Source organism: Eptesicus fuscus, chromosome 8 (genome assembly GCF_027574615.1).
Source record: "Eptesicus fuscus isolate TK198812 chromosome 8, DD_ASM_mEF_20220401, whole genome shotgun sequence".
Taxonomy (NCBI): domain Eukaryota; kingdom Metazoa; phylum Chordata; class Mammalia; order Chiroptera; family Vespertilionidae; genus Eptesicus; species Eptesicus fuscus.
In genome coordinates this window covers 4,723,342-4,751,241 of record NC_072480.1, presented here as the reverse complement: position 1 = coordinate 4,751,241, position 27,900 = coordinate 4,723,342, and the positions used below count along the sequence as shown (strand labels likewise).

The 27,900-nt window shown below is 39.9% G+C and overlaps 1 protein-coding gene and 1 pseudogene across 2 annotated transcripts in view; both read left to right on the top strand.

The window, feature by feature from the left end:
* The window catches only part of NBEA (neurobeachin), an 896,160-nt gene that overhangs the window by 734,706 nt on the left and 133,554 nt on the right, over window positions 1-27,900 (top strand). For both annotated transcript variants that reach the window (XM_028135810.2, XM_008158996.3), the window contains exon 44: window positions 15,391-15,506. In XM_028135810.2, the coding sequence (XP_027991611.2) occupies window positions 15,391-15,506 (116 nt within the window). The remainder of the gene's footprint in view (window positions 1-15,390; window positions 15,507-27,900) is intronic.
* Window positions 44-1,646, top strand: LOC103302002 (actin-binding protein WASF1-like; annotated as a pseudogene).

The following is a 27,900-nucleotide window of genomic DNA, read 5'->3' as shown; positions in this document are numbered from 1 at the left end:
GGCAGCCGCTTTAAGGGGAACTGGCACAGAGGCTGAGCTCAACATGCCATTAGTGAAAAGAAATATCCATCCTGGGCACTTGTGCCACACAGCACTGACTGGAGGCATTGAGAATGAACCGGAGTGTGTAACCAATATTTCCTTGGCCAATATAATTAGACATTAAGTAGCCTCAGTAAATATGCTGAAGGTATATTTGGAGAATTACTCAATGAAGCACATAGTTTTTCCGAACGTGTGGACCGTTTACCGGTTAGTGTTACACAGCTTGACCCTAAAGAAGAATTGTCTTTGCAAGATATAACAAGGAGAAAGGCTTTCCGGAGTTCTACAATTCAAGATCAGCAGCTTTTCGACCGCGAGACTTTGCCTATTCCGTTAGCAGCCTCCACCTCTCAATATACTCACTCCTTAGAGAGATGATGGTGAAGAAGGTTTGACGTTTTATACCAATCCTTCATATTTCTCTGATTTATGGAAAGAAAAAATGAGATGCAGAGGAAAAGAGGAAGGAAAAGAGGAAGCAGAAGCAGAAAAATCTAGATCGTCCTCATGAACCAGAAAAAGTGCCAAGAGCACCTCGTGACAGACGGAGAGAATGGCAGGGGCTGGCCCAACGTCCAGAGCTGGCTGAAGACGATGCTAATCTCTTACAGAAGCATAATGAAGTTGCTAATGGCCCGGCCTCTCATTTTGAAACAAGACCTCAGACATACGTGGATCATATGGATGGATCTTACTCACTCTCTGCCTTGCCATTTAGTCAGATGAGTGAGCTTCTAACTAGAGCTGAGGAAAGGGTCCTAGTAAGACCACATGAACCACCTCCCCCTCCACCGATGCATGGAGCAGGACATGCAAAACCCATGCCCACCTGGGTCAGGTCTGCTACAGGTTTGAAAATCGCCCTCAGGACACCTGTGTTTGTGAGCCCCGCCCCCCCACCTCCTCCACCTCCTTGTCCATCTGCCTTGTCAGCTTCTTCATTAAGAGCTTCCATGACTTCAACTCCTCCCCCACCAGTACCACCCCCACCTCCACCTCCAACCACTACTTTGCAAGCTCCAGCAGTACCACCACCTCCAGCTCCTCTTCAGATTCCCCGGGAGTTCTTCGCCCAGCTCCTCCTCCAATTGCACCTCCTCTAGTACAGCCCTCCCCACCGGTCGCTACAGCTGCCCCCGTATGTGAGACCGTACCAGTTCATCCACTCCCACAAGGTGAGGTCCAGGCGCTGCCACCACCCCCGCCACCGCCTCCCTTGCCTCCACCTGGCATTCAACCATCATCACCTGTCACAGTTGCAGCTCTTGCTCATCCTCCCTCTGGGCTACATCCAACTCCATGTACTGCTCCAGGTCCCCATGTTCCATTAATGCCTCCATCTCCTCCATTACAAGTTGTACCTGCTTCTGAGCCAAAGCGTCATCCATCAACCCTACCTGTAATCGGTGATGCCAGGAGTGTACTTCTGGAAGCAATACGCAAAGGTATTCAGCTGCGAAAAGTAGAAGAGCAGCGTGAACAGGAAGCTAAACATGAACGCATTGAAAACGATGTTGCCACCATCCTGTCCCGCTGTATTGCTGTGGAATATAGTGATTCAGAAGATGATTCAGAATTCGATGATAGATTGGTTAGAGTAAGGAAAATGCATTGATAAATATTACAAAACTGAATGCAGATGTCCTTTGTGGTGCTTGTTCTTTGGAAATGTTTGATCATTCCAGTGTTTTGCTTTTTTTCCCTTAAGATAAATAACGCTTTTCTTCCATAATTTTTTATTTCTAAGAAAAATATTAGCGTACATTTCAACTAAGTGTTTTACAGTGGCTTATCTTTTTTATTTTTCCCTGAAAAGACACAATTTGGTCAAATAAACCACTAAGTATTAAGCATGGACAGCTGTTGTTAGAGTAGCAGATTCAGTGTTTTGATATATCTTAATTGTGCACTTTGTGAATTTTAATTTAAAGAAAGCAACTGATATTGAAATCTTGAGGACAGCTATATTAATGAGCCTTATTCAATTTCTTGATGTTTTAAAAGAAGAAACACTGACTTGATTATATGAATACACTCAGAAAGTACATTTAGCTTATAGTATTGAATTCTCTTAAAGGAATGCTTGAATTTCTTTAATTATTGTTTTATTGTTTTTAAATACTTGCTTTATTTGAATGTTTAGTAGTACCTCTTCCCACTTATATATTGTGTGGTACGATTTTGCTTGCCTATAAGAGTTTAAAGATTTCCATGTGACATACTCTGACATAAACATACATGTAACTTACATACCTGTTAAGAATGATTTAATAAATGGTTCATTTTAAAGGGAAAAAAAGCCAAAGGAGGACAGTTTCTGACAGTGGTTAGCACCTAAGTAGCTCCTGGGAAGCCCAGAATTGCAGACAGAACAGTCAGTGACAGTCATCAGAAGAGCAGGATCCAAAGAGCCCTCCCAGGAGGCACTAAACTTGGCTGAGATGAATATTACCCCTCCCCCCTTTTTTCCTCTTTTTTCTCTTCCCTTTCTTTTTTTCTTTTTTACTGATCTGCTTTATCTGCTTTATTGATTTGTTATTTTAGTCTCTCTTATTTCATTCACATATCCAATTTTTCTCTTCCCTTTTCCTACTCAAATTTTTTTCTTTTTCTCCTGCTTTCTCATCTTTTTTTTTTCTTTTCTTATTTTGAGTCTATCTACTTTCTTCTCTATTTTCCCTTTCAATTTTATTTTAAACAGTTTTCCTCCCCTACTCTTTATTCTTATTTTCTTTATTTCATTTCTCCCATCTTATTCCTCCACCCCCTTTTTTGTTTTCTTTTGTTTTGTTTTCTACTTGTATTTTTTTTTCTTTTCTTATATCATTCTTGTTCTCTTTTATCTTTCCTAATTCTATGGTCGTTGCTTTTGTTGTTGTTGTAGGGGTCTTGTGTATGTTCTTGTTTTGTTACTTTTCTTTTGTGTTTTATTGTGTTGTATTTTGTTCTGTTTAGTCAGTACCTCCATAAGAGCTCACACGATGTGATCAGGGGTGAACCCCAGAGTCAGCCAGCCTGACAGGAGATTCCATCCGTGAACGGGACAACAACATGAAGACCCAGTTACAATAGGAAAACCCAAATAACTCAAACAATGGGCTTTCCTAGAGCACGCAACTCAGGAGATGCACCACTGGGTCCCACGAAACACCTACTACATAACATCACTCCACAAAGTATGGGCAGGATAGCAGTTTGATTAATACATAGGATAAATGCAATGGGACAGCAAATATGGGGAAACAAAAAAACAACCCCCAAATTAAAGAAAAGGAGGTATCAGCAGAAAAGGAACTAAATGAATTGTAGGCAAACAATTTGTCAGATAAAGAATACAAAGTAATGGTTATTAGGGTTCTCAGACAACTTAGTAAAAACTACAAGCAACTTAATGAGAATTATAAGGAGCAGAATGAAACTATACCATCATGAGAAAAAAAACAACAGATTGAAACAATGAATAAGAACCATTATTGCTTGTCTCATTTTCGGTTCTTGCAAGTGTATTTCTTGTATCACATGATCTCACGCATCTAGGGGAAATAATGAACAACATAAACTGATGAACAAAAACAGACCCGGAGACAGGGAAGCATCAATCAGACTCTCAAACCTCAGAGGGAAGGTAGGGGAGGGTGGGGTAAGGGGGAGAGATCAACCATAGGACTTGTATGCATGCATATAAGCCTAACCAGTGGTCATGGACAACAGGGGGGTGGGGGCGGGGGTTTGGGGAGGGGTTTGGGATGGGAATGGAGGGATGAGGACAATTATGTTATACCATAATCAATAAAGAAATTTAAAAAAAAAAAGAAAAAAAAAGAATCAAGCAGAAATGAAGAATGACATAGCTGAAATAAAGAATACCCTGGAATGATTCAATGGTAGGCTAGAAGAAGCTGAGAACCAAATCAGTGAATTAGAAGACAGGGTAAAAAACAAACAAACAAAAAACACCCATTCAGAGCAGGAATTGGGAAAAAAATTAGAAAGCAGGTGAGTCTAAGGGAGCTTTGGGACAACATGAAACTTAACAACATTCACATCATAGGGGTAACAGGAATAGGGTAGCAAAGAATAGAAAACCTGTTTGAAGAAATAATGGCAGGAAATTTCCCTAACCTGGTAAAGGAAAAAGTCACATAAGTTCAGGAAACACAGAGAGTCCCAATCAAGATGAACCCCAAAAGGCCCGCACCTAGGCACATCATAATTAAAATACCAAACAATAAAGACAAAGAAGGAATCTTAAAGGCTGCAAGAGAGAGAAAGAAAGTTACCTATAAGGGATCTTCCATTAGACTGTCAGCTGATTTCTCAATAGAAACACTTCAAGCAAGAAAGGAGTGGCATGAAGTATACAAAGCAATGAAAAGCAATGGACTGAATCCAAGATTACTCTATCCAGCATAACTATCATTCAAAATCAAAGGTGAAATAAAGAGATTTGCAAACAAACAAACAAACAAAAAGGCTAAAAGAGGTTATTATTACTGCAGAAATGCTAAAGGGACTATTATGTAAGGAGAAATATAGAGAGAGGAACACAGGCATAAACAAAGAAAATGACAACAAATAAGTACTTATCCTATCTAATAAAACAGTAATATGCAAATTGACCGTACCTTCGCTATGCTCACAGCCAATCAGAGCGAAGAAGATGGTGGTTAATTTGCATATGCTGAGGGAGGGAGGAGTGAAGAAAGCAGAAAGCATGGCGGCTGCGTGGGTGGGCGGTGGCGCAGCTGTGGAGCACGCGGCCATGGTGGCCTCTGAGGCGGTGGCGGGCAGTGTGAGCGGCGGCGACGCGGCCACAGTGGTGGCGGAGGCGGCAGTGGGCGGGGCGCGCAGTAGAGGCTGCAGGCGGGGCATGGCGGGCGGTGTGCGAGGCCATGGTGGCCTTGGAGGCGGTGGTGGCTGCGGGCGGGGCGTGGCGAGGCGGGTTGTGCGTGGTGGGGTGGGTGGGCGGGTGGGGCATGCAGCAGCAGTGTGTGGGGCTGAGGAGGCGGTGGCAGCGTGCGTGGCAGGTCGGGGTGATCAGAGGCGGCGGCAGTGCACGGCCACAGAGGCAGCTGCGTCAGCGGGCGCAGAGGGTCGGGAGTGCGGGGCGAGGTGGGCTGGGTTGGATGGGCGGGACGGGTGGGAGGCGCCCCGCCCGTTCGGCCCGCCCCACCCCGCCCGCCGAAGCGGGAAAGGTGGGGGGGCGGGAGGGAAGCCCACCGCCAGAAGTCTTGCAGGAAATATTCCTGCAACAGGTCCCTAGTTAATAATAACCTTAAATGTAAATGGACTAAATGCTACAATAAAAAGACATGGGATAGCTGAATAGATAAGAAAACATGACCCATATATATGCTATATACAAGAGACTCAACTCAAACAAAAGACTCACACAGAATGAAAGTGAAGGGATAGAAAAGAATTTTGCAAATAAATGGAAATGAAAAGAAAAAGTTGGGGTAGCAATACTCATATCTGACAATATAGAGTTCAAAATGAAGGCCATAACAAGAGATAATGAAAGCCACTTCATAATACTAAAGGGAATCAATACAACAAGAGAATATAACTCTGTGAAACATGTATGTACCCAATACAGGAGTACCCAAATATATAAAATAAATTCTGGAGGATTTAAAGGGAGAGGTCGACAGCAATACAATCATAGTAGGGGATTTTAATTCCCCAGTGACATCACTGGACAGAGGTTCTAGACAAAAAAAAAAAAAAAAAATCAACAAGGAAACAGAAAGCCTAAATGACACACTTGATCAGATGAAACTAATTGATATTTATAGAATATTTTATCCAAAAGGTACAGAATATACATTATTCTGAACTGCAGCTGGGATATTTTAAAAAATAGACTACATGTTTGGATATAAACTAAGTCTCCACAAGTTCAAGAAGATTGAAATCATATCAAGCATCTTCTCAGATCACAATAGCATGAAATTAGAAATCAACTACAATAAAAACACTCATAAACATTCAAACACATCGAGGCTAAATAGCATGTTATTAAACAATGAATGGGTTACCAAAGACATCAAAGAAGAAATAAAAAACTTCCTGGAAACCAGTGAAAATGAACATGCAACAACCAAAAATCTATGGGACTTCCTGAGAGGGAAGTTCATAGCACTACAGGCCTACTGCAAAAACAAAAAGAAAACAACAAGAAAAACTTGTGATAATCTAAACCTACACCTTAAAGAATTAGAAAGAGAGCAACAATAAAAGCCCAGGGTACATAGAAGGAATGGAATAATGAAGATCAAAGTGGAAATAAATGACATAGACTAAAAACAATGCAAAAGAGCTGGTTCATTGAAAAGGTAAACATGATTGATGAACCTTTAGCCAAACTCATCAAGAAACAAAGAGGGAGGATCCAAATAAACAAAATCAGAAATGAAAGAGGTTAAGTAACAACTGACCCCACAGAAATAACAAAGTATCATAAAAAATACTATAGACAACTATATTCCACTAAGCTGGACAACCTGTATGAAATGGACAATTCCTAGAAAAATACAATTTTCCAAAACTCTCAGGAAGAATCAAAAAACCTGAATAGGCCAATACCTACTGATGAAACTGAAACAGTAATAATAATAAAAAAAAAACTTCCAGCAACAAAAACTTGGTACTGTCATAAGAACAGGCATATAGATTAATGGAACAGAACAGAAAACTAAGGAGGGAAGAGCATACAATAGAAAAAATAGTCTCTCCCAAAAATAGTCTCTCTTCTGCTTTCTCATCTTTTTTTCTCTTCTTATTTTGGGTCTATCTACTTTCTCTTCTATTTTCCCTTTCAATTTCTTTCTTCTTCTCTTATTTTAAATGGTCTTTCCTCCCTTATTCCCTTACTCTTTATTCTTATTCTCTTTTTTTCATATCCCTTCATATTCTTCCCCCTATTTTTTTGTTTTGTTTTGTTTTCTTCTTGTAGTTTTTCTTTTCTTTATCATTCTTTCCTTTATAGATAATTAATATTCAACTGAGGAGCCAAGAGCATACAATAGAGTAAAAATAATCTCGCCCATAAATGTTGTTGGAAAAATTGGATAGGTACATACAAAAAAAAAAAAAATTAAACTAGACCCCCAACTTACACCATTCTCAGGAATAAACTCAAAATGGATAAAAGACTTAAATGTAAATCATGAAACCATAAAAATCTTGGAAGGAAACATAGGCAGCAAATTCTCAGACATCTCTCACAGGAATATGTTCACCAATACATTTTGTAGGGCAAGGGAAACGAAGGAGAAAATAAACAAATGGGACTACATCAAAATAAAAAGCATCTGCACAATCAAAATGAAAAGGGAGCCCACAGCATAGAAAAATATATATGGCAATGATACATCTGATAAGGGGTTAATTTCCAAAATATATAAGGAACTCATACAATTTAACAAAAGGAAGAAAAACAATCCATTTAAAAAATGGGCAAAGGACCTAAAGAGATACTTTTCCAAAGTCGACATACAGAAGGCCAAGAGACATATGAAAAAATGCTCAAAGTCACTGATCTTCAGAGAGATGCAAATTAAAATGACAATGAGGTATTACCTCACATCTTCCAGGATGGCTGTCATCAACAAATCAGCAAATGACAAGTGCTAACAAGGATGTGGAGAAAAGGGAACCCTAGTACACTGCTGGTGGGAATGCAGACTGGTACAGCAATTATGGAAAACAGTATGGAGTTTTCTCAAAAAATTAAAAATGGAATTCCCATTTGACCCAATGATCCCACTTCCAGGAGTATATCCTAAGAAACCCAAAACACCAATCAGAAAGAATATATGCACCCCTGTGTTCATAGCAGTGCAATTTATAATAGCTAAGATCTGCAAACAGCCCAAGCGCCTATCAGTAGATGAGTGGATAAAAAAGCTGTGGTACATTTACACCATGGAATACTATGCTGCTTAAAAAAAGAAGGATCTCTTACCCTTTGAGACAGCATGGAGGGACCTGGAGTGTATTCTGCTAAGTGAAATAAGCCAGTTAGAGAAAGATAAGTATCACATGATCTCACTCATATGTGTAATCTAATGAACAAAATAGACTGATGAACAAATAGATCCAGAGACATAGAAGCATGGAACAGACTCATGAATCTCAAGAGGAAAGGTGGGAGTCAGGGGAGAGATTAACCTGGGAATTTATGTGCATACTAGAGGTCCGCTGCACGAAGATTCATGCAAGAATAGGCCTTCCTTCCCTCGGCTGCTGGCATCGGCTTCCCTCTGGCACCCAGGACCTGGGCTGCTTCGCTCCGGCCGCTGCCAGGCACCCACCGGGACCCGGGCTGAGGTGGTCAATGCCACCTCATGGCAACCAGCCATTGGTTGTTTTTTATTATGATGAGATGCTTAGCTCTTGGACACAAGACAATAGTAGTGAAGGCCTGGGAGGGTAAGTGGGGGGTGGAGGTGGAGGAGGTCAATGCCAGAAAATAAAAGGGGGGCGTCTGTAATACTTGCAACAATAAAGATACATTTTTAAAAATAAATAAAAACAAGGGGATTCTTATTCAATATTTCAGATAGGAAGTTTTCTATTTAAATATGTTATTTTGCCCAAGATAATAGCTCATTCTCTTATAATTTCTATTCTGTGTCCTCTATCAAAGTAACCCACATTGTTCATAAGAAAAATACCTTCACTCCTGCATAATGATTAAAAAACACTTGCCCATTTTCTGTACTCTATACTGATTATCATTGCTTTATTAATGTATTTTCTATTCAGATAGTCATTACAATTAATTAATTTTGGATTTAATTATATTCTTCACTTACTAAGGATACACCTGGCTGTAGTCATAGGGTCAGTTATTTTAAGTGGTCATCATTTGTTATGATACTTAACACTTTTTATTTGAAGGCAGTTTTGCCTTTATCTTATCCCCCAATTCTAAAAGCATTATACTGTAGCCCAAATATATACCAAATATTCTCATTCACATATCTAAACTTGTTACAGGAATTTTGAATAGCCTTATTAATTCCCCATTTTCTTCTTCATATGACTGAATTAATTTTTTGAGCACTACATCTACCTTTAGCCATTTTTCTGTTAGGGTAGATGACCAATGATTCAAATCATTATGTATTTGTTGAGACCCCATTATGCTAAGTATTGCTAAGCACAATGGATATAACAGTAAGTAAGACATAGTTTAGTTCCTGCTTTCAGTGACTTTATAGGGTGAAAGAAGGGACAATAAATAAGAAAAACTGATCCTTTTTCTGAACTTAATAATAATCTACTTTTCTAAATTTATAAATTATGACCACATTTTTCTTCTTCATTATTGTATACTCTAAGAATGACAACTTTCTCCCATGATGCTCATTATTTATACCTATTAGAGTTTTAAAAAAATTTTAAAGACTTTTTTTTAACTGATTTTTGTAGAGAGGGAGAGAAACATTGATGTAAGCTGGCTACCTCCTGCAAACTCTCTACTGAAGATCAAGCCTGCAACCTGGGCATGTGCCTTGACCCAGAATTGAACCAACAACCTTTTGGTGCATGGGACGACACCCAATCAACTGAGCCAAACTGGCCAAGGCCCTATTTGGGTTTTTAAATACCTATCAGGGTTTGTTTGGTCATTGGTTTTGGGGTGGTAAGAATTATTTTCAGACCAGCAATTTTCTTCTTAAATTGTCTGTTCAAAATGTCAACAAAGGAATTCAAAACTTTATTATATACATAGCTTTTAGCAGACTAAATGTGCTGCAGGTAAGAATTTTAGTCAGATTAGCAAGAATGTGATTATAATAATAACAAATGCATATTGGAGTAAGCATCCTATATAATGAAAGGGTAATATGCAAATTGACCCTAATGGTGGAATGACCAGGAACGACTGGTTGCTATGACGTGCACTGACCGCCAGGGAGAAGATGCTCAACGCAGGAGCTGCCCCCTGGTGGTCAGTGTGCTTCCACAGGGGGAGTGCCACTCAGCCAGAAGCCGGCTCATGGCTGGCCAGCGCAGCAGTGGTGGGAGCCTGTCCCGCCTCTGCAACAGATCTAAGGATGTCCGACTAATGGCTTAGGCCCGCTCCCTGTGGAAGCGGGCCTAAGTCATTAGTTGGACATCCCCTGAGGGCTCCAGTGTGGCCAGAGGGATGTCTGACTGCCAGCTTAGGCCTGTTCCCCAGCGGAGTGGGCTTACGCTGGCAGGTGGACATCCCCTGAGGGGTCCCGGCTTGTGAGAGGATGGAAGTCAGGCTGAGGGACCCCCCCCAGTGCATGAATTTTCATGCACTGGGCCTCTAGTATGGTTATAATAGCAGCACAGTGAAAATTGGGCTAAGCATAATTTACTAATTATTTGATAATTCAGAAAACATTTTAGCATGTTGCTATGAATCAGGAGGAAATTTTGTAACATAAAATAGTTGTGTGGGTGGAAGTGGTCCTGGGAAAATTTTGCATGTTGGTGCCAGTATGGATAAAAATGTGGAAGTCCTTTAGATAGCTCTGTGGAAAGCATATTATAAATTAACTAGAGGCCCAATGCACGAAATTCTTGCAAGGAGCTTAGCCCCCGCCGCCAGGGGGGCCAAAGCAGAGACAGCTGAGCGGCGGCTGGGGGCCTCTGCTGCCTCTGCCTTGACCCCCCACCCACCACGGCAGCTGCCTCTGTCTTGGCCCCCACCGCTGTGGCTTCTTCCGGAAGGTCATCTGGAAGGACGTCCAGTCTAACTAGCATATTACGCTTTTATTATTATAGATTGGAAAAGCACAGCATTATAAAATTAAAGTATGAAATATATATACCATGTACCATTGCAATGATTGGAATCATTAGACGGGAGGTTCTTTGGAAGTTAATAGGGTCTATTATCTCAAAGTAGGGCCTGGTACACAAAATCCGTGCACAGGTGTGGGGTGTCCCTCAGCCTGGCCTGTGCCCTCTCACAATCCTGGGCCCCTTGGGTTGGTTCTCTAGGCCTGGCTGGTGATCATGGCCTATCAGGGCTTTCCTTCCCTCAGCTGCTGGCAGCTGGCCCCGCCCCGCTGCTGCCACTGCTTGTCATCTATGTGGTGCTGCTCCCCCTCCCCCGCCACTGGTCACCTCCCTCTGTGGGCAACAGGCATGGGGTGTGATCGCTTGGCTGGCCTGGGCCTCCCTCTGTGGGGTGATCATGGGGCGATGGCAGGGCCCTCTGACCAATTGCATCGCACCCACCTTGGCTGCCCTGGTGTCAGTGTGTGTCATAGCATGGTCGTCTGGAAGGTCATCCAGATGGTCATTCTGCTGTTCGGTCGATTTGCATATTATGCATTTATTATTATAGGTATGTATAGCTAGGAATAATATGAGACCAGACTGCTACAATTTTATTAAGTTGATATTTTAAACATGGAGTTACACATAATTATTCTTAAAATTCTTAACTCAGATTTGAACTTGAGATAACGTGTTCCATCCCATCCTACATCCTTCCTTCCTTTTCCTTAACTAACATATATTTAGCTCCTATTACATAAAAGACAATGTCTATTGAGATTCCATTTGAACATAAATATTAGATAATAATACATGAATGACAAAAATATTCTTTTTTAAAAATCTTTATTGTTCAGATTATTACAATTGTTTCTCCTTCCCCCCCATATCTCCCCTCCTCCCAGTTCCCACCCTTCCCTCTGCCCTTACCTCCCCCCCTCGCTATCCTTATCCATAGGTGTATGATATTGTCCAGTCTCTTCCTGTACCGCCCACACAGACCCTTCCCCTGAGAATTATCAATCCACTCCGATTCTATGCCCCTGATTCTATTATGTTCATCAGTCTATTCTGTTCTTCAGATTTTTAATTCACTTGACTTTTAGATTCACTTGTTGATAGGTATGTATTTGTTGTTCATAATTTTTATCTTTACTTTTTTCTTCTTTTTCCTCCTTTTAAATAATACCTTTCAGCATTTCATGTAATACTGGTTTGGTGGTGATGAATTCCTTTAGCTTTTTCTTATCTGTGAAGCTCTTTATCTGACCTTCAATTCTGAATGATAACTTTGCTGGGTAGAGTAGTCTTGGTTGTAGGTTCTTGCTATTCATCACTTTGAATATTTCTTGCCACTCCCGTCTGGCCTGCATGGTTTCTGTTGAGAAATTAGCTGATAATCGTATGGGTGTTCCCTTGTAAGTAACTAACTGTTTTTCTCTTGCTGCTTGTAAGATTCTCTCTTTGTCTTTTGCCCTTGGCATTTTAATTATGATGTGTCTTGGTGTGGTCCTCTTTGGATTCCTTTTGTTTGGGGTTCTGTGCACTTCCTGGACTTGTAAGTCTATTTCTTTTACCAGGTGGGGGAAGTTTTTGGTCATTATTTCTTCAAATAGGTTTTCAGCGTCTTGCTCTCTCTCTCTTCTTCTGGCACCCCAAAAATTCGGATGCTGGTACGCTTGAAGTTGTCCCAGAGGCTTCTTACACTATCTTCTACTTTCTGAATTCCCTTCTCTTCTTGCATTTCTGGAGGCATGTCCTTTGCCTCTTTGTATTCCAAATCATTGCCTTGATTCTTGCGTTCCTCTAGTCTGCTGCTGGGTCTCTATATAATATTTTTTTATTTCAGTCAGTGTATGTTTCATTTCTAGTTGGACCTTTTTCATATCCTTGAGGGTCTCATTAAATTTATCAGCTTTGTCCATGAAATTCTTGAAAAACCTTATAACCGTGGTTTTGAACTCAATGTCCAGTCGTTTGTTCTCTTGCCTCCTCATTTTCATTTTTGCTGCTTCCCTGAGTTGGTAGGGTAGCTTTGTGTCCTATTGTGTCCTATTGGTTCAACGGGTCAGCCTCCCAGTTACCTGAGGTGGGGATTTTGGTGCACCCCTTTTTAGACTGTGTGTACAGCCTTGTTGTAGTTAAGTCTTGATTGTTGTTGGTGTCACTGGGAGGAATTGACCTCCAGGCCAATTGGCTGTGAGGACCCGCTGTGTCTATAAAGGAAGAATTGCTGTGCTGGAGACACGTTTATGGGCCAGGACTTGTTGCAGTAGGGCTTTGGCGCTCACTGAGTCTGGCTCTTGAATGTGTCCCTTATGCGAGTGGTTGAAATCTGGTTTCGTCTCACACTGACCACTAGATGCCCTTGTTTCTGGATCTCCAATGGGGTGCAGGTCAGCTACTGTCTGAGGCCACTCAGCAGGAGTTACAGCAAAAACTGCAGTTTTCTCCTCTTTGCTTGAGTGGTTTTGGAGCAGTTTGACTGGAGCTGCAGTTTATTTGGTTAAGCTGCCACAGGGCAGGCCATTTATATGCAAAAGCCGCTGTGTGGAGCCTGGGCGGGTTTGTAGAATGTGCGTGGCGGGTCTCAGGGCGGGGCGGGGTCTCAGGGCGTCACTAGGCCATGGCGTGGCAAACAGCAATGGCTGCTAGTCTGCCTTTCCACGTTTCCAAGTCCCCGCGTCCCGTGCTCCAGTGCAGTAAACACTGATTGCTGGGCGCACCTCTGCAAGAAAGTCACCCTCACTTTCCGACACGATGGCCGAGAGTCCAGCTTCTCCCCATAGGTGTCTGGGTCCCCCGCGCGTCCCCAGAAACTGGATTTCAGAGTGATCGGGAGCTTGTCTCCCTTCGGGTTGGAAAAAAAGCTGTGCGTCCCGTCGCCCGCCACCAGCCCGATTCATGCGCCTCCGTACCTCAGCCCTTCCACGTTTGTTCTTTCTTTTTCCTTCTTAGTTGTAAATCTACCATTCCGCCAGCTTTCCTGTGGTTCTGGGTGGTAGACGTTTTGTCTTTAGTTGTATTTTTGAAATTGTTGTGCGCGGCGGCAATTTAGTTGTTTAACTTTGCCGCCATCTTGGTTCCTCCCATATCCTCTTTTTCAAAAATATTCTTAAGTCCACAGTTCCTGGAAGCCCTGGACGTCACAGTGAATTCATAGGAGCGCTTGCAGGGCATTTTGTATTTTTTAGGGAAACAACAATATCTGTGAAGCTACCACACAAATTCTTAGCTGGAGTTAGTTTTAAGTTTCAACATTAGGTAGCACTGTATTCTTGACATCTTAACTTTGTGAAAAACAAAACACAACAAAAAAACAAGCACTGCATGAAAATTTAATGTGGAAAAGGAAATGCAGGTGGTGGCATCAGATAGGATTTCCAGGATTAAGAAGCTCTGAAATGCCCAACTGGTGCACATCTGTTTAGCAATTGTGGTTATTAAAAAAATAAAAAATAAAAACATTATTTTCTGTTCAATATGTAATATATTTTCAACATTTATGAAGTTGTTAACACTTAAATATTTATTAAGCTATTTAGACCTAAGTACTTAATAAACAGAACTGTTAGGTGTTCCTCTTGGGCCAGGGGCACCATGAAAATAATTCCTGAGACACTAAGGGCAGCATGAATTGAAAAAATTTGGGAACCTCTGCCTTAAGTGGTGCTCATTTTAGAAACTCATTAGCCTAATCATACTTTTATAAATACAGCCAGTTTTCATTATTTTTTAGATAAATAGATTAAACCTTGAGAGTCTGATAATTTACACAGTTTATCCTGATTTACTCCCTCAGGCCATCCTATATAATAAAAGCATAGTATGCAAATTCTCCCCTCGACTGGGAGTTCATCTGGGAGAAGGGAGGGAGGCCCCGGCCGGAGGTGGCAGCAGTGGCGGGGGACCCTACCAGTGCACGAAGTTTGTGCACTGGGCCTCTAGTTCTTGTATATCTTCTGAATTCATACAAGTCCTTGGCAGCTGCTAGGGACCCTACCAGTGCATGAAGTTTGTGCACTGGGCCTCTAGTTCTTGTATATCTTCTGAATTCATACAAGTTCCCACTTGTTTGTTTTGTATATCATCAGAGCAATATGAGCTGTATGGGTATAGACTATGCATGTGGGCACACTGTGTGGAGCCATTATTATATAAGGTTTAAGTCAAATACCTATTAGCTAATACCAGACTACCTAGCTTCTTAGCATGGAGTAGATTTTCTATGTTGTTTACAAGATATTTTGACTTATTTTTAATGTAGGTTCACATTTTTAATATTCTTAACTTGTAAAATACCCATTTGCAGCCATATTATTCAAATAGGTACTTTAATATTGTTTATCCTGAGTAATTACATATCTGCTCTATAATAGAATTTTTAATATTGCTAATATCTATAATTGAAATATTTTTAAAATTTATCTAAGAAGGATAAACCATAGATATTTTAAATTATTTAAAACATTTTATTATTTATTCTAAATTATTTTAAATGTATTAGTTGATATTGAATTTTTAAAGTAATGAGTTAAAAGAGCTTATGTTTGTTATGGTTTACTTAATTGCTAGGAGGATATCACTGGCTACTCCTCGACAGCTTTATAAATCTTCCAACATGACTCAGCGATGGCAAAGACGGGAAATTTCAAACTTTGAGTATTTGATGTTTCTTAATACGATAGCAGGTAAGACATCTCATTCTTTAATCTCATAATCTGTTTTATTCATCAAAATCATGGGTGATGTGACTTTATGGAATACATTTTCCTCTTTGGAATTCAAATGCAGCATTAGACTAAATATTGAAGCACTCACAAAAATTATACAAGCCAGTACCAAGGTTTTAGATGCATTTATTGTTGAAGAGGCTTTTCCCTGCTGTCCTCTGCTATTTTCTCTGCTGACAGCTTTGTCTGAAGGTTTATTAGAGTCAACAAACCATTGCCAGAGAGTGACTGGAAATAATAATGGGAAAATGTAATTTCACTGTTTTGTCATTCTCAGCAATAGCAGCTAGACAGGAGAATGACAACAGGATTCTTCCTAGTACAGATGTCACCTGGATTATGGCATGATTGGGTCACAGCATTATTTTATTTTACTTAAAATCTTCAAATAAAAATATAAAATCAGATTACATTTCTAAATGATGAGCAACTGCCATCATCCTTGGTAGTACCATGCTTATAAATTAAAAGAAGGTAGTGGTTCTTTTTTTCTGCTAAGTCAGTGGTTGTCAGTTGTTAAATATCTCTATGAGATTTAAGTACCTCTTTCTTTTTTCCTAAAGTTAAACCTTAAAAGCCCTTATTCAGGTTGAATTATAGTTTACTTTTGTAAATCAGGTGCTACCAAACTTTTTGCAATCAGATGAATTTAAATAACTACATTATTATTGTTCTGTTATAAATGCATGCTCAGAACCATGCATATAGAGCTGTATTCTCTGAATTATCGCTTAAAAGGATTACTGTGTAATATTATTCTTTATAAATCTATCATATATATGTGAATATAAATACTAAAGGTATATATTAAGTATGAATGATAGATATGTATTAAATAGTCAAAAATACTCAATTTATCAATAAAAAGGGATAAAGAAGTTTGAAATGTTTTGCATTTTAATCATTTAATAAATATTATAATATTAGTGCATTTACTAATAAGATACTGGTGGTAGAATCAAAAGGATTATTTTATTAAATATATTAAATTTTATTGTATATTTTATATACACATGTCCATTGTATATATGTCTACTGATATCTTCATGATATATCTATATATATAAAAGCCCAATGACCGGAACGGAAGAACGACCAGAGCAACCAGTGGCTATGATATGCACTGTGACAGCCAACCAGCCTGATCTGGGTTCCAATCAGACCCCCACCCACAGCTGGCCCGGCCCCCGATCGGCCACCATCTCCCCGATCAGGGGCGGGGCTGGCTGGCCAACCACCCGCTGCCCCTCCCCCGGCCGGCCCCAACCCCAATTGGCCCCCATTAGGGTGGGCTGGCTGGACCCCATCCATGCACAAATTCATGCACCTGGCCTCTAGTCCTATCTAATAAAGAGGGAATATGCTAATTGACCATCACACCCTCACAAATATGGTGGTGCCCAGAGCCAATAAGGAGGGAATATGCTAATAGACTGTCATGCCCTCAAAGATGGCGGTGCCCACAGCCACAAGATGGCAGTGCCCAGTCCCCTCAGCCCCACCAGGGCAGCAGGCACGTGGCACGGCCAGGCCTGCTCCCAGGCGGGTCCGGCCGCTCCGTGCGCCTGCCTCTGGAGTCCCCCAGTTCCCTCAGCCCCACAGCCAACCAGTGCCAGCCCAAGGCGCATGCAAGCCTTGGATGGTGGCTGCCCAGCCGACGCCTGAGGTTCAGGCAAGCCTTGGATGGCAGCTGCCCAGCCGCCCAGGGCTGCCCAAGGCTCAGGTAACCAGGGCCGGCCGAGGCTTGTGCTGCTGGCAGTGGCAGCAGCAGAGGTGTGATGGGGGCGTCGCCTTTCCCTGATCGCTGGGTTGCCTCCCACCTCTAAGGGCTCCCGGACTGTGAGAGGGGGCAGGCTTAGCTGAGGAACCCCCGCTCCAGTGCATGAATTTTCATGCACCAGGTCTCTAGTCTATATATATATAAAAGGCTAAGTGACTGACCGTACATCCGTCTGACCATCCAAATGACCGACCGGCCGGCCACCACATATGATGCACACTGGCAATTTAAAAATAAACGTTGACTCTCGCGTGTGCGATATATATAAAGCTCTCACTGGCACAAATTGCACGCATGTGTTTTGATCTGTAATTGTCAATCGTGAATTTGGTTGACACTTCTATTATAGAGAAAGGGTGAAAAGCGATATTAAAATATTTCTTCTAATTAATTTCCTTTCAATGTGTGTGAATCTGTGCACTGGGCTACTAGTTGGAGCTATTAGTAAGAACCAGATTGTAACGACCCTGATCTTAGACTTTTAGGATTTAGTATAGCTTTGGAATTGAAGGGGATGCAGTATGGACCTTTAGGACGAACTGTTATCTATGTATGGCATGAATTAGAAATGAGATAGCTTAAAGTTAGAGAGAGCTCTTAGGAGAGTATGACAGGACTCTAGACATGAATTCAATTTGTTCATCCTTTTATTAAGTATTACTGAACACATACTCTATTTGGCACTGACACTACAAAGGAAAGAAAAGTATAGTTTCTGCCTTTGAAGAAATCATAGTATAGTTAGGGAAAGATACATGTATACCAGTGATTCCAGTAAAAAGTGATAATTATTATAATTGGAGAGTTTACAAAGCCATTTGGAGTCACAGATTGAGAGGCACTACTTACAACCAAGAGATCAGGGGAAGCTTCTCTTAGGAGACACTTAAATTGGAAATTGAAATATGAGTAAGAATCCACTAGAAAGTAAGCAGAGGGCATTCCAAGAAAAAAGAAAATGTGGAATGAAGAAGTAGGAGTCACTGTAATATGCTCCAGGTGAATGGTTGGCATTGTCCCCAGACCTGCAGTACCAGTATCACCTGAGGAATTGTTAGGTGCAAATTCTCAGACTCCTTCTCAAACCTACTGAATTAGAAAACTCTGGGAGTGGGGCCCAGAGATCTGCATTTTAACTAGTCTTCTAGTTGTTTCTGATGTATAATATTTAAGCACCATCACTCTAGCCATTTAAGATCTAATTATCAGAACAGTATTTGCACTTAAATACATTTAGAACATATAAGAAAGTATGCAATTAAGTTCCATTACCTAAAATGAACATTTAGAAAATAGGATGAGATAGTCTAGTCCAGGGGAGCTTCATAGAAAAGATGGGCTTTAAATTAACTCAGAGGATTTTTTCATGCACAGATGATTATCCTGACAAAATAACCTTTATACAGAATGACAATTGGAAAAGGTTATGAATATAAACATCTTGAGGCACTGTTCCTGGTTATAATCCTGCTAACTCTTCCCTTGCCACCATCCTGAAGTTCTCAGCGGGAGTGCCAGTTTGTCCTGAGCACCAGCATTGAAGATTTGGATAATGGTTTCATAGAGAAGCTTCACTAAAGCCAAGATTGAGTACTTGTTAGGGAAGTAATTAGAACTGCCTGTTTTCCTGAATTGTGGAGAATACTGTTATTCATTCATCTCTTAATATTGGAACACTTTTCAGAGTTCTCTGAGGATCCTAGAATAAAGGGCAGAATAAAGATGTTTAATTGTAACATCACTTTTACTAACAAGGGTTCCACTAAATAATCATGTTATATAATATAGTTTTAAGAATACAGTTGTTGTTCAGGGTACACTAATTTAAGTCAATTGATTGAAACAAGATTTATCATTTCTTGAAAGTATGTTAGTGTTTATATTGATAAATTTTCTAAGTAATCAAAAGCCAGAAATGTTTTGTTTATATTTTATCATAGTCTTTTTAAAAAATATCTTTAGTTATTCCTAATATCAAAATTCAGAAAAAAAAATTTATTGTTTCTTTGTTTGGTTCATTATTTCTTTTTGAAACATTTTTAATATTAACATCAACATTCTGAAAAATAGTAAATAGCCCAGCCTGGCCAGTGTGGCTCAGTGGTTGAGCACTGACCCAGGAACCAAGAGGTCGCCGGTTCTGTTCCCAGTCAGGGCACATGTCCAGGTTGTGGGCTGGATCCCCAGTGGGGGTTGTGCAGGAGGCAGCTGATCAATGATTCTCTCTCATCACTGATGTTTCTATCTCTCTCTCTCCCTCTTCTTTCCTCTCTGAAATCAATAAAAATATATTTAGAAAAGAAAGAAAAATTGTAAATAATTGTTAATACTCATTGAGCAATTTGCAGTGTTCTAAATATTATTCTAAGTGCTTTATGTGTATTAACTCATTTAGTCCCAACAATAACCCAAGAGTTAAGTTCTATTTTTATCTCCATTTCACAAATGAGGTAGTAAAGTACAGAGAAGTTAAATAACTTGTCTAAGTCAGAGCTGAAAAGTGATGAAGTCAGGAGTCTAATGTAGAATCAAACTACCTATTTTAGGTAGTTTGGCTCTAGAACTTTACTCAACTACTGTACTAGACTGTGTAAGGACATTCATGCTACAATTTAATTTCACTTCTAGTCATTAGCTTTAATCTATTAACTGCCTTAAAAAAACCTAAATAATGTTTTTAAATAATTTCATCAAATGAAGCTCTTGAGGAAAAAACGTCGATCCTTTTGAGGTTCATGTATTATTATGACTTGTGCAGATATTAGAAGTGGGCCACAATTATCATCTCTAATGTAGAACCTGGTACTGTTTTTAGGAGGTCCCAGATCCAGAGAAACAGACTCGAAAACAAAGATTTGCATGCAGGAAATTTATTGGAGAGTATCTTTGGAGTTGACATTATGGGGGAGTGAAGAAAGTAGGACTGGGTAGAAAGAGAAATTGAACCCCAAGGTAGTTGCTACAAAAGCCTCAGCAGATCCCACAGGGAGCCAAGGAACTGGGATATAGCTTCAGAGTTGTCTTGCCATGAAACAAGGTGGTCAGGCCTTCATTACTCCACTCAGCAGTGATTAGGTAGAGATATGGGACTATAGGTTAGAGGGCTCTCTTCTGATGGTGGTGACTCCTGGAGAGGGACTTGGCTGAGTAGCACCGGCCACAACACTAGCAACATAGCCACCAACCCAGCATCCAAAACACTGGTGGCCTTACAATCACCCAGAGGTCTAGCTATCATTGAGCCTCATCCTCAGTAGGTTTGGGGTGGGACTCAAGAATTTGCATTTCTAACAAGGCCACTGATCCAGGGACCACATTTTTAGAATCTCTGTACTATATCTATATTCTTTAAAAAAAAATCTACTAATTATACTAATCTGCAGTAGCACATGTTCTATAATAGTGTCTGTATATCACACATTTTGGCACTTATGGTAGTGTGTCCTTAGCATTTTTTGTCTATACTAGAGGCCTGGTGCACAGAATTCATTCACTGGGGGTGGGGGTCCCTCAGCCCAGCTTGTGCCCTCTCGCAGTCCAGGACCCCTTACTCCTTACTGCCCGCCTGCTAGCTACTCCTTAGCACTGCTGTGGATGAGGGAGAGGCTCCCACCAATACCACTACACTTGCCAACCGTGAGACCAGCTTCTGGCTGAGCAGCGCTTCCCCTGTGGGAGTGCACTGACCACCAGAGGGCAGCTCCTGCATTGAGCGTCTGCCCCCTGGTGGTCAGTGCGCATCATAGCGACCAGTCATTCTAGTCATTCCGCTGTAACAGTCACTTAGGCTTTTATTATATAGACTAGAGGCCTGGTGCAAGAAATTCGTGCATGGGGGGGTGTCCCTCAGCCTGGCCTGCACCCTCTCCAATCTGGGACCCCATAGGGATCGGGCCTAAACCGGCAGTTGGACATCCCTCTCACAATCCGGGACTGCTGGTTCCTAACCACTTGCCTGCCTGCCTGCCTGATTGTCCCTAATCGCTTCTGCCTGCCAGCCTTATCACCCCAACTGCCCTCCCCTGCCAGCCTGATCGCCCACAACTGCCCTCCCCTGCTGGCCATCTTATGATGGCCATCTTGTAATGGCCATCTTGTGATGATGTGAGGATGGCCATCTTGTGATGATGTGGTGCGAGGGCATGACACCGCCTAGGCTTTTATTATATAGAATCTTATCTTTCCAATGAGATCATGAGCTCACTAAAAAAAAATTTGCTCAGTAAATATCCATTAAATTGAACTGATTTAATATTTATACTTCGTGTTTGCATGGCTTTGTAATCTATTATGTGAATTCACTAAAATTGCTGGATGATGTATTCTTTAAATTTCCTGGTTAAAAAGAAGAGTTACGGAATTGAAAGTGATTGAGAAGGTGAAACAATCTTTTCTGACTTCACTGTTTTCAAAAGTATAGGTCAGTGTGACTGAAATTTACATTTTCTATTAAAAGGTTTTATTTACTAACTTATATTCTCAGATATATCTTCTTTCTCTAAACTATTATCTATGTAATAAAAGCCTAAGTGACCATTACAGCAGAATGACCAGAATGACCGGTTGCTATGATGCACATTGACCACCAGGGGGCAGACACTCAATGCAGAAGCTGCCCCCTGGTGGTCAGTGCACTCCCACAGGGGGAGCGCCACTCAGCCAGAAGCCAGGCTCACAGCTGGCAAGCCTCTCCTGCCTCCGCGGCAGTGCTAAGGAGCAGCGAGCAGGCGGGCAGTAAGGAGTCAGGGGTCCCGGACTGCAAGAGGGCACAGGCTGGCTGAGGGACCGCCCCTCGCCCCGTCCAGTGCACAGATTTCATGCACTGGGCCTCTATGTCTTAACATAAAATACAAAGTACATTTTATGACCCATTTCTTGCTCTCCATTTTTTGAGGTCCATCATAACTGGCCAATTTTGCTTTTCTTCTCTAAGGATTCCTTTAAAAATCAGACAGTCAACAAAGTATATGACAATAGTGTCTGAGTATTAATGTATTATTAGATATTTTTACCCTCATGTGATATGTGTATCCTATATAATAAAACCCTAATATGCAAATCGACCAAACGGTGGAACGACTGGTCGCTATTACTCGCACTGACCACCAGGGGGCAGATGCTCAATGCAGGAGCTGCCCCCTGGTGGTCAGTGCGCTCCCACAGGGGGAGCACCACTCAGCCAGAAGCTGGGCTCACGGCTGCCGAGCGCAGCAGCAGTGGCGGGAGCCTCTCCCACCTCTGTAGCAGTGCTACATCCTCGGGGGATGTCCAATTGCTGGCTTAGGCCCACTCCCCGCAAGAGGGCGCAGGCCAGGCTGAGGGACTCCCTCCCCACCAGTGCACGAATGTCGTGCACTGGGCCTCTAGTATATACATAATTGCATATAAATACACACATTTTACTGTATGCATGTAAATTTTGTAAAGATACTTTACATAGTAAAAAGTTTGTCAGAATTCAGAAACCATAAATTTTTAAAAAGATACCTAAAATCTCATAAATGTTTTTATGGCCTTTATTTTGTTATATTTATAAGTTTAATAAATACTCATTGTAGAAAATTGGAAATAAGATAAAGTATAATTAAAAAATTAAATCATCCATAAGTATCAAAGGTAACATTTTGGTGGTTTTTCTCTTTCTTTTTCTGTGTGTGGCATATCAGTTAGAACCTGCTACACAGATAGGTTCAGGTTCTACTTTTCTATTGCATTGAGTATTCTTTGAAGACATGATTTTTAAAACTGCATACAAGTCTTACTTAGGAACGAGGTGTAATTTTGAACCACATGTTTTTTTAAATTTTCAAAGAACATTAAATTTTGGGAAATTATGTAAATGAATTTTAATGATGCCTAGAGTTTGACTAAAAATGTGGTTCCAACCTCAAATTCCTGGAGTTGACCTCATTTCTGTTCATTGTGTTCTGAAAGGTACAGCGTATGCCTCATTTTATACTTATTAAATAATACTATGGACAGGATGTTAAAATCTGACATTCTTGCATTAAAAAATAGCAGAGTGGTTGCTAATATAGCCTCATGTAAATGATCCCATTAAGTTTGAGATAATTTTTTAAGGTTTTTGAATTATTTTTATATGATCAGCTAATGAATTCAGCATAGCTTTCCAACCCCTACCTTTTTATCTTGTTTAGCATTTTACACTTTTTTACTCTGTGATGTACAAGCCCTCCCTGGTTAATTATGTATATATTTAGCTACTGCATGAGTTGGGCTTATTATTGTCATCTAATTAGATGTAACTTGAACTGCTTGCTTCTACAAAAATCATTAAAAATTCTTTCCTAATGACCTAGAGATGACAAAATGTCTGTAAAGTGTGAGGAAGCAGACAAGCACGGGAGCATAAGTCTTAAAGAGTGTTAATCCAGATGCTGCAGTCATCTAATTAAACAATATTTTGCTGTCATTAACATTTTCACCAAGGAATTGCAGTTATAATTTCTTTGTCAGCTGTCTCTAGATCACTTTGCCTTCAAAACTAAAGTGCCATATAAAAACATTAAATTGGATGGTTTAATTAAAAAGTTTTTTTTTTAAGTGAAGAAACATATCCAGTATTTCTCAGATCTCATTTACTGTGCTTCACAATTATTGTTGGAGTAGATTAGTGTCATAGATTTGCAATATTTAATATTCATCATCACTATAAATCCTTATGAGCATAGTTAGTTAAAAAAATCTACACACTTACTACTGCTGGAAAAGGAAAGAATTCTATTAATCACAGCACAAAGTTATTTACTAAATTTCAAGTATTCTAAAAAATTAAAAACAGAACAACTGATAAATAAGTTACTAGAAATGCCAGAACCTGACAGGTATTTCTTTGGAAATACTTCATTTTTTGTTAACTTTGTGAACTGTATTTGTTTTTTAATTTCACAAAGGTGTTCAGTAAAATAAAGTATTAACACTAATTTATGGCTGAAACTTATGAATGCAAAATCCCAAAATACCATTTAATCATTCTTTGCGTCCATGTTCTTTTTAAATTCATAGTGTATTTTTAAGTCAAATAAAAAATATATATTGACTGCTCATGTTGCAAGGCTTTTATGTGGAAATTTTTATTTAATGTAACTCTGTAAGTACATCTATATATATAAAAGCCTAAGTTACTGGCCGATCTGCCAACCAGCCGACTGGCCGGTAGCTATGACATGCAATGATCACTAGGGGGCAGACGCTCTGAACGGTAGCTATGATGCGCACTGACCACCAGGGGCACACGCTCAACGCAGGAGCTGCCGAGCTGCAGTGACTTGGCAGCTGCAGTTCTTGGTTGATGCACTCGGATCCAGAGAGGAGGGAGCCTGATTCCAGGGTGTGTCACCCGAGAACCGCCTTCTCACAATCTGGGACCTCTGGGAGGATGTCAGAGAGCCAGTTTCGGCTCGATCCCTGCAGGCCAAGCTCAGGGACCCCACCATGCAGGAATCCATGCACTGGGCCTCTAGTTTATTTATAAAGTTTATTGTATTTATTAGAATTAAAGTGTGCTATAAGCTTTAGTAATTTAAAAATTACTAAATTTTCCTTAGCATTTGTCTTCTGCAAACCTTCTAACTACTATTAAAAGTGAATTGCCGCCCTAGCTGGTTTGGCTCGGCGGATGGAGTGTTGGCTTGTGGACTGAAGGGTCTCAAGTTCAATTCTGGTCAAGGGCACATACCCGGGTTGCGGGCTCGATCCCCAGTAGGGGGCATGCAGGAGGCAGCGAATCAATAATTCTCTCTCATCATTGATGTTTCTCTCTCTCTCACCCTCTTCTTTCCTCTCTGAAGTCAATAAAAATATATATTTTTTTAAAAAGTGAATTGCCAACAATATAGGAGAGGTGACTTGGCATAAGCTGTGACTGCCATCGATTAATTTGTGTTATATTTTAAAGAATGATGCTTTCTGTTCTTTGTATTTTTCCAAAAATAACATTATAGCTTTTTCTTTATTAGAAAATTATCTCTATTAAAAGACTAGTGTCTTCAAATATGGTCTCTATTTTTATGCTATTTGTATTTTTATGATACAATTAAGTACTGAGTTAATGTAGTTTGGCTTTTATTTATTTTATATTGACAGTTTTTTCCTTAGTATATGTTATAAAACTTCATCAGAAAATTTAAAAATAATGATGTTATCTAATTTTCAGATATTTATTTACATAAGTAATATAGATATATGTTATATAAATAATATTACCATTATTCTATAAAAATATACTTATATACTGGGAAACCTATTTTTCATTGAATTCTACAGATTTTTAAGTAGAATGGTAGCTCAGAATATGATGGAGCACTAAAAATGCCCTGGGCCCAGTTAGAATCCAGAAACAGCTCTGCCTAGCCAATATAGGTTCTCTGTATATATACAGGTGTAGAAGAAAGTAGTGAGAGTAGTAAGGTGTCCTAGGTTACCATATATATGAACTATCAGTAAAAATTTAAAATTATAGAATTTTACATTTTGTATTTTACAGTGATAGTTTTAGCAGACCATTTTCATGTACAAAAGACTTTAATAAAGGTTCCAAATTCTCATGTATTTTCATTAGTATTATTCTTCACAATAGACAGAAACATAGAGCAGGTATCCACTGGCTGAGCTATCTAGCTGCAGATATTTTCTTCCAGTTTAACGCGCACATTCACAATGCCATTCTCTGTCACATGCATCTATGCTTCATAGTCCTCATCCTCCAAAGACTCTGTCCTGTAATTTTCCTTCTTTACTTGGCTTATGCTTATTCACCTGTTAAAATTTGGCTCATTTTTTATCACATATGTATTCATTCCTTTAATAAATATGTATTGGATAAACAGTATATGGAAATACACAGATTTATTTAAACACGAGAGAGAGAGAGAGAGAGAGAGAGAGAGAGAGAGAGAGAGAGAACCCCAGACCCTACATTCTTGAGTTTACAGACTAGTGGAGAGGCAGACAAATTAGCAGTGATGCTCATTAACTCTAACACCCGTCTGCGTGAGTGCTGTGGTGGGAGAACAAAGGGGAAACCCTAACCTACTCTCACCTCATTCTAGAAGATGCAAAGTGGAATAACACTCTGCCTTCTCTCAATTACCTACATATATAATACACACCTATATCAATTTACATATTTAAAACAATATGTAGTTTTATTGTAAAATTCAGATTCATATAATAAACATTTATTAGTATGCAGGCTTCAAAAATAGGCTAAGAAATAATCCGTGTGTAATAATAGTTTTCAACAAACCTTCTACTATTATTGTTGAAAATAAAATGTCACCCAATAAATGTTTACTAAATAAATGATATAATCTGATTTGATGTTTATAATAGCACATTTAGTTCTTCCTCAGATTGTGGTTTGTTTTTCCTATTTTACAGTCACATTTATAATTGCTGTAAGAGTGGGTATCATTTGCTCTCAATACTTGGTAATGAACAAGATAGTATCTGCATATCTATGTTACTGTTGCACTGTATGTGGTGTCTGCAACAATGCATACTAGATGAAATCCATATCACTAAATACTAGGGAAGTAGCTATTTAGTATGAATTTGAATGGAAATTTAGAAAGCTGCCCATGATCAGATCATAACTTACTTTTACAAAATATAATCTTACCCAATAAAAGTTTTCATTGGACCCTTTGTTTTTTTAAATAGCAGTTCTCTTCATTTCATCTGATTATGTGTCATTTCAGTACCAGTTTATGGGGGTGAGCCAGTAAGTGCTATGCTCTCCCAGTGGTCGGCAAACTCATTAGTCAACAGAGCCAAATATCAACAGTACAACGATTGAAATTTCTTTTGAGAGCCAAATTTTTTAAACTTAAACTTCTTCTAAAGCCATTTCTTCAAAATAGACTTGCCCAGGCCGTGGTATTTTGTGGAAGAGCCACACTCAAGGGGCCAAAGAGCCGCATGTGGCTCGAGAGCCGCAGTTTGCCAACCACGGCCCTAAACTATCTACATTCCCACTATACTTCAGTATATTACCTGAAATACTTATCTATTTAAAAAAATCACAACAATAAAACAGCAAATTCAATCTAAGATTCAGCAGCACTTCATTAAAATGAAACAATTTAATACCAAAAAAAAAAAAGTCATGAATGTAAAGGAGTGAAAAAAAGGATACGACATCTGCCTCTGTACTTTTCCAGACTAGCTTTAAAGTGCTTTTGCAAAATCACTACTCTGATTCATTTTTTATTAAATATATTGGGGTGACATTGGTTAATAAGATTATATAGAATTCAGGTGTACATTTCTATGATACATGATCTGTATATCTACATTGATTTTTGATATAAGCTCAATATAGTATTCTCTATACTGGCAATGTAATTTCTGCATATATATTCATCATAGTAGAATACCAACACAATCTGCAGGAGGGCAGGATAGCAGGGTGACCTCCTCCATGATCACTATTATCATCCCTAGCCAAGAAGGCTCTGCTTCCAATGTGGCAATATTATCTTCATCACTAGTGGTGGCCCGGTGCACAAAATTTGTGCACGGGGTGGGGGTGGGGTGTCCCTCAGCTCG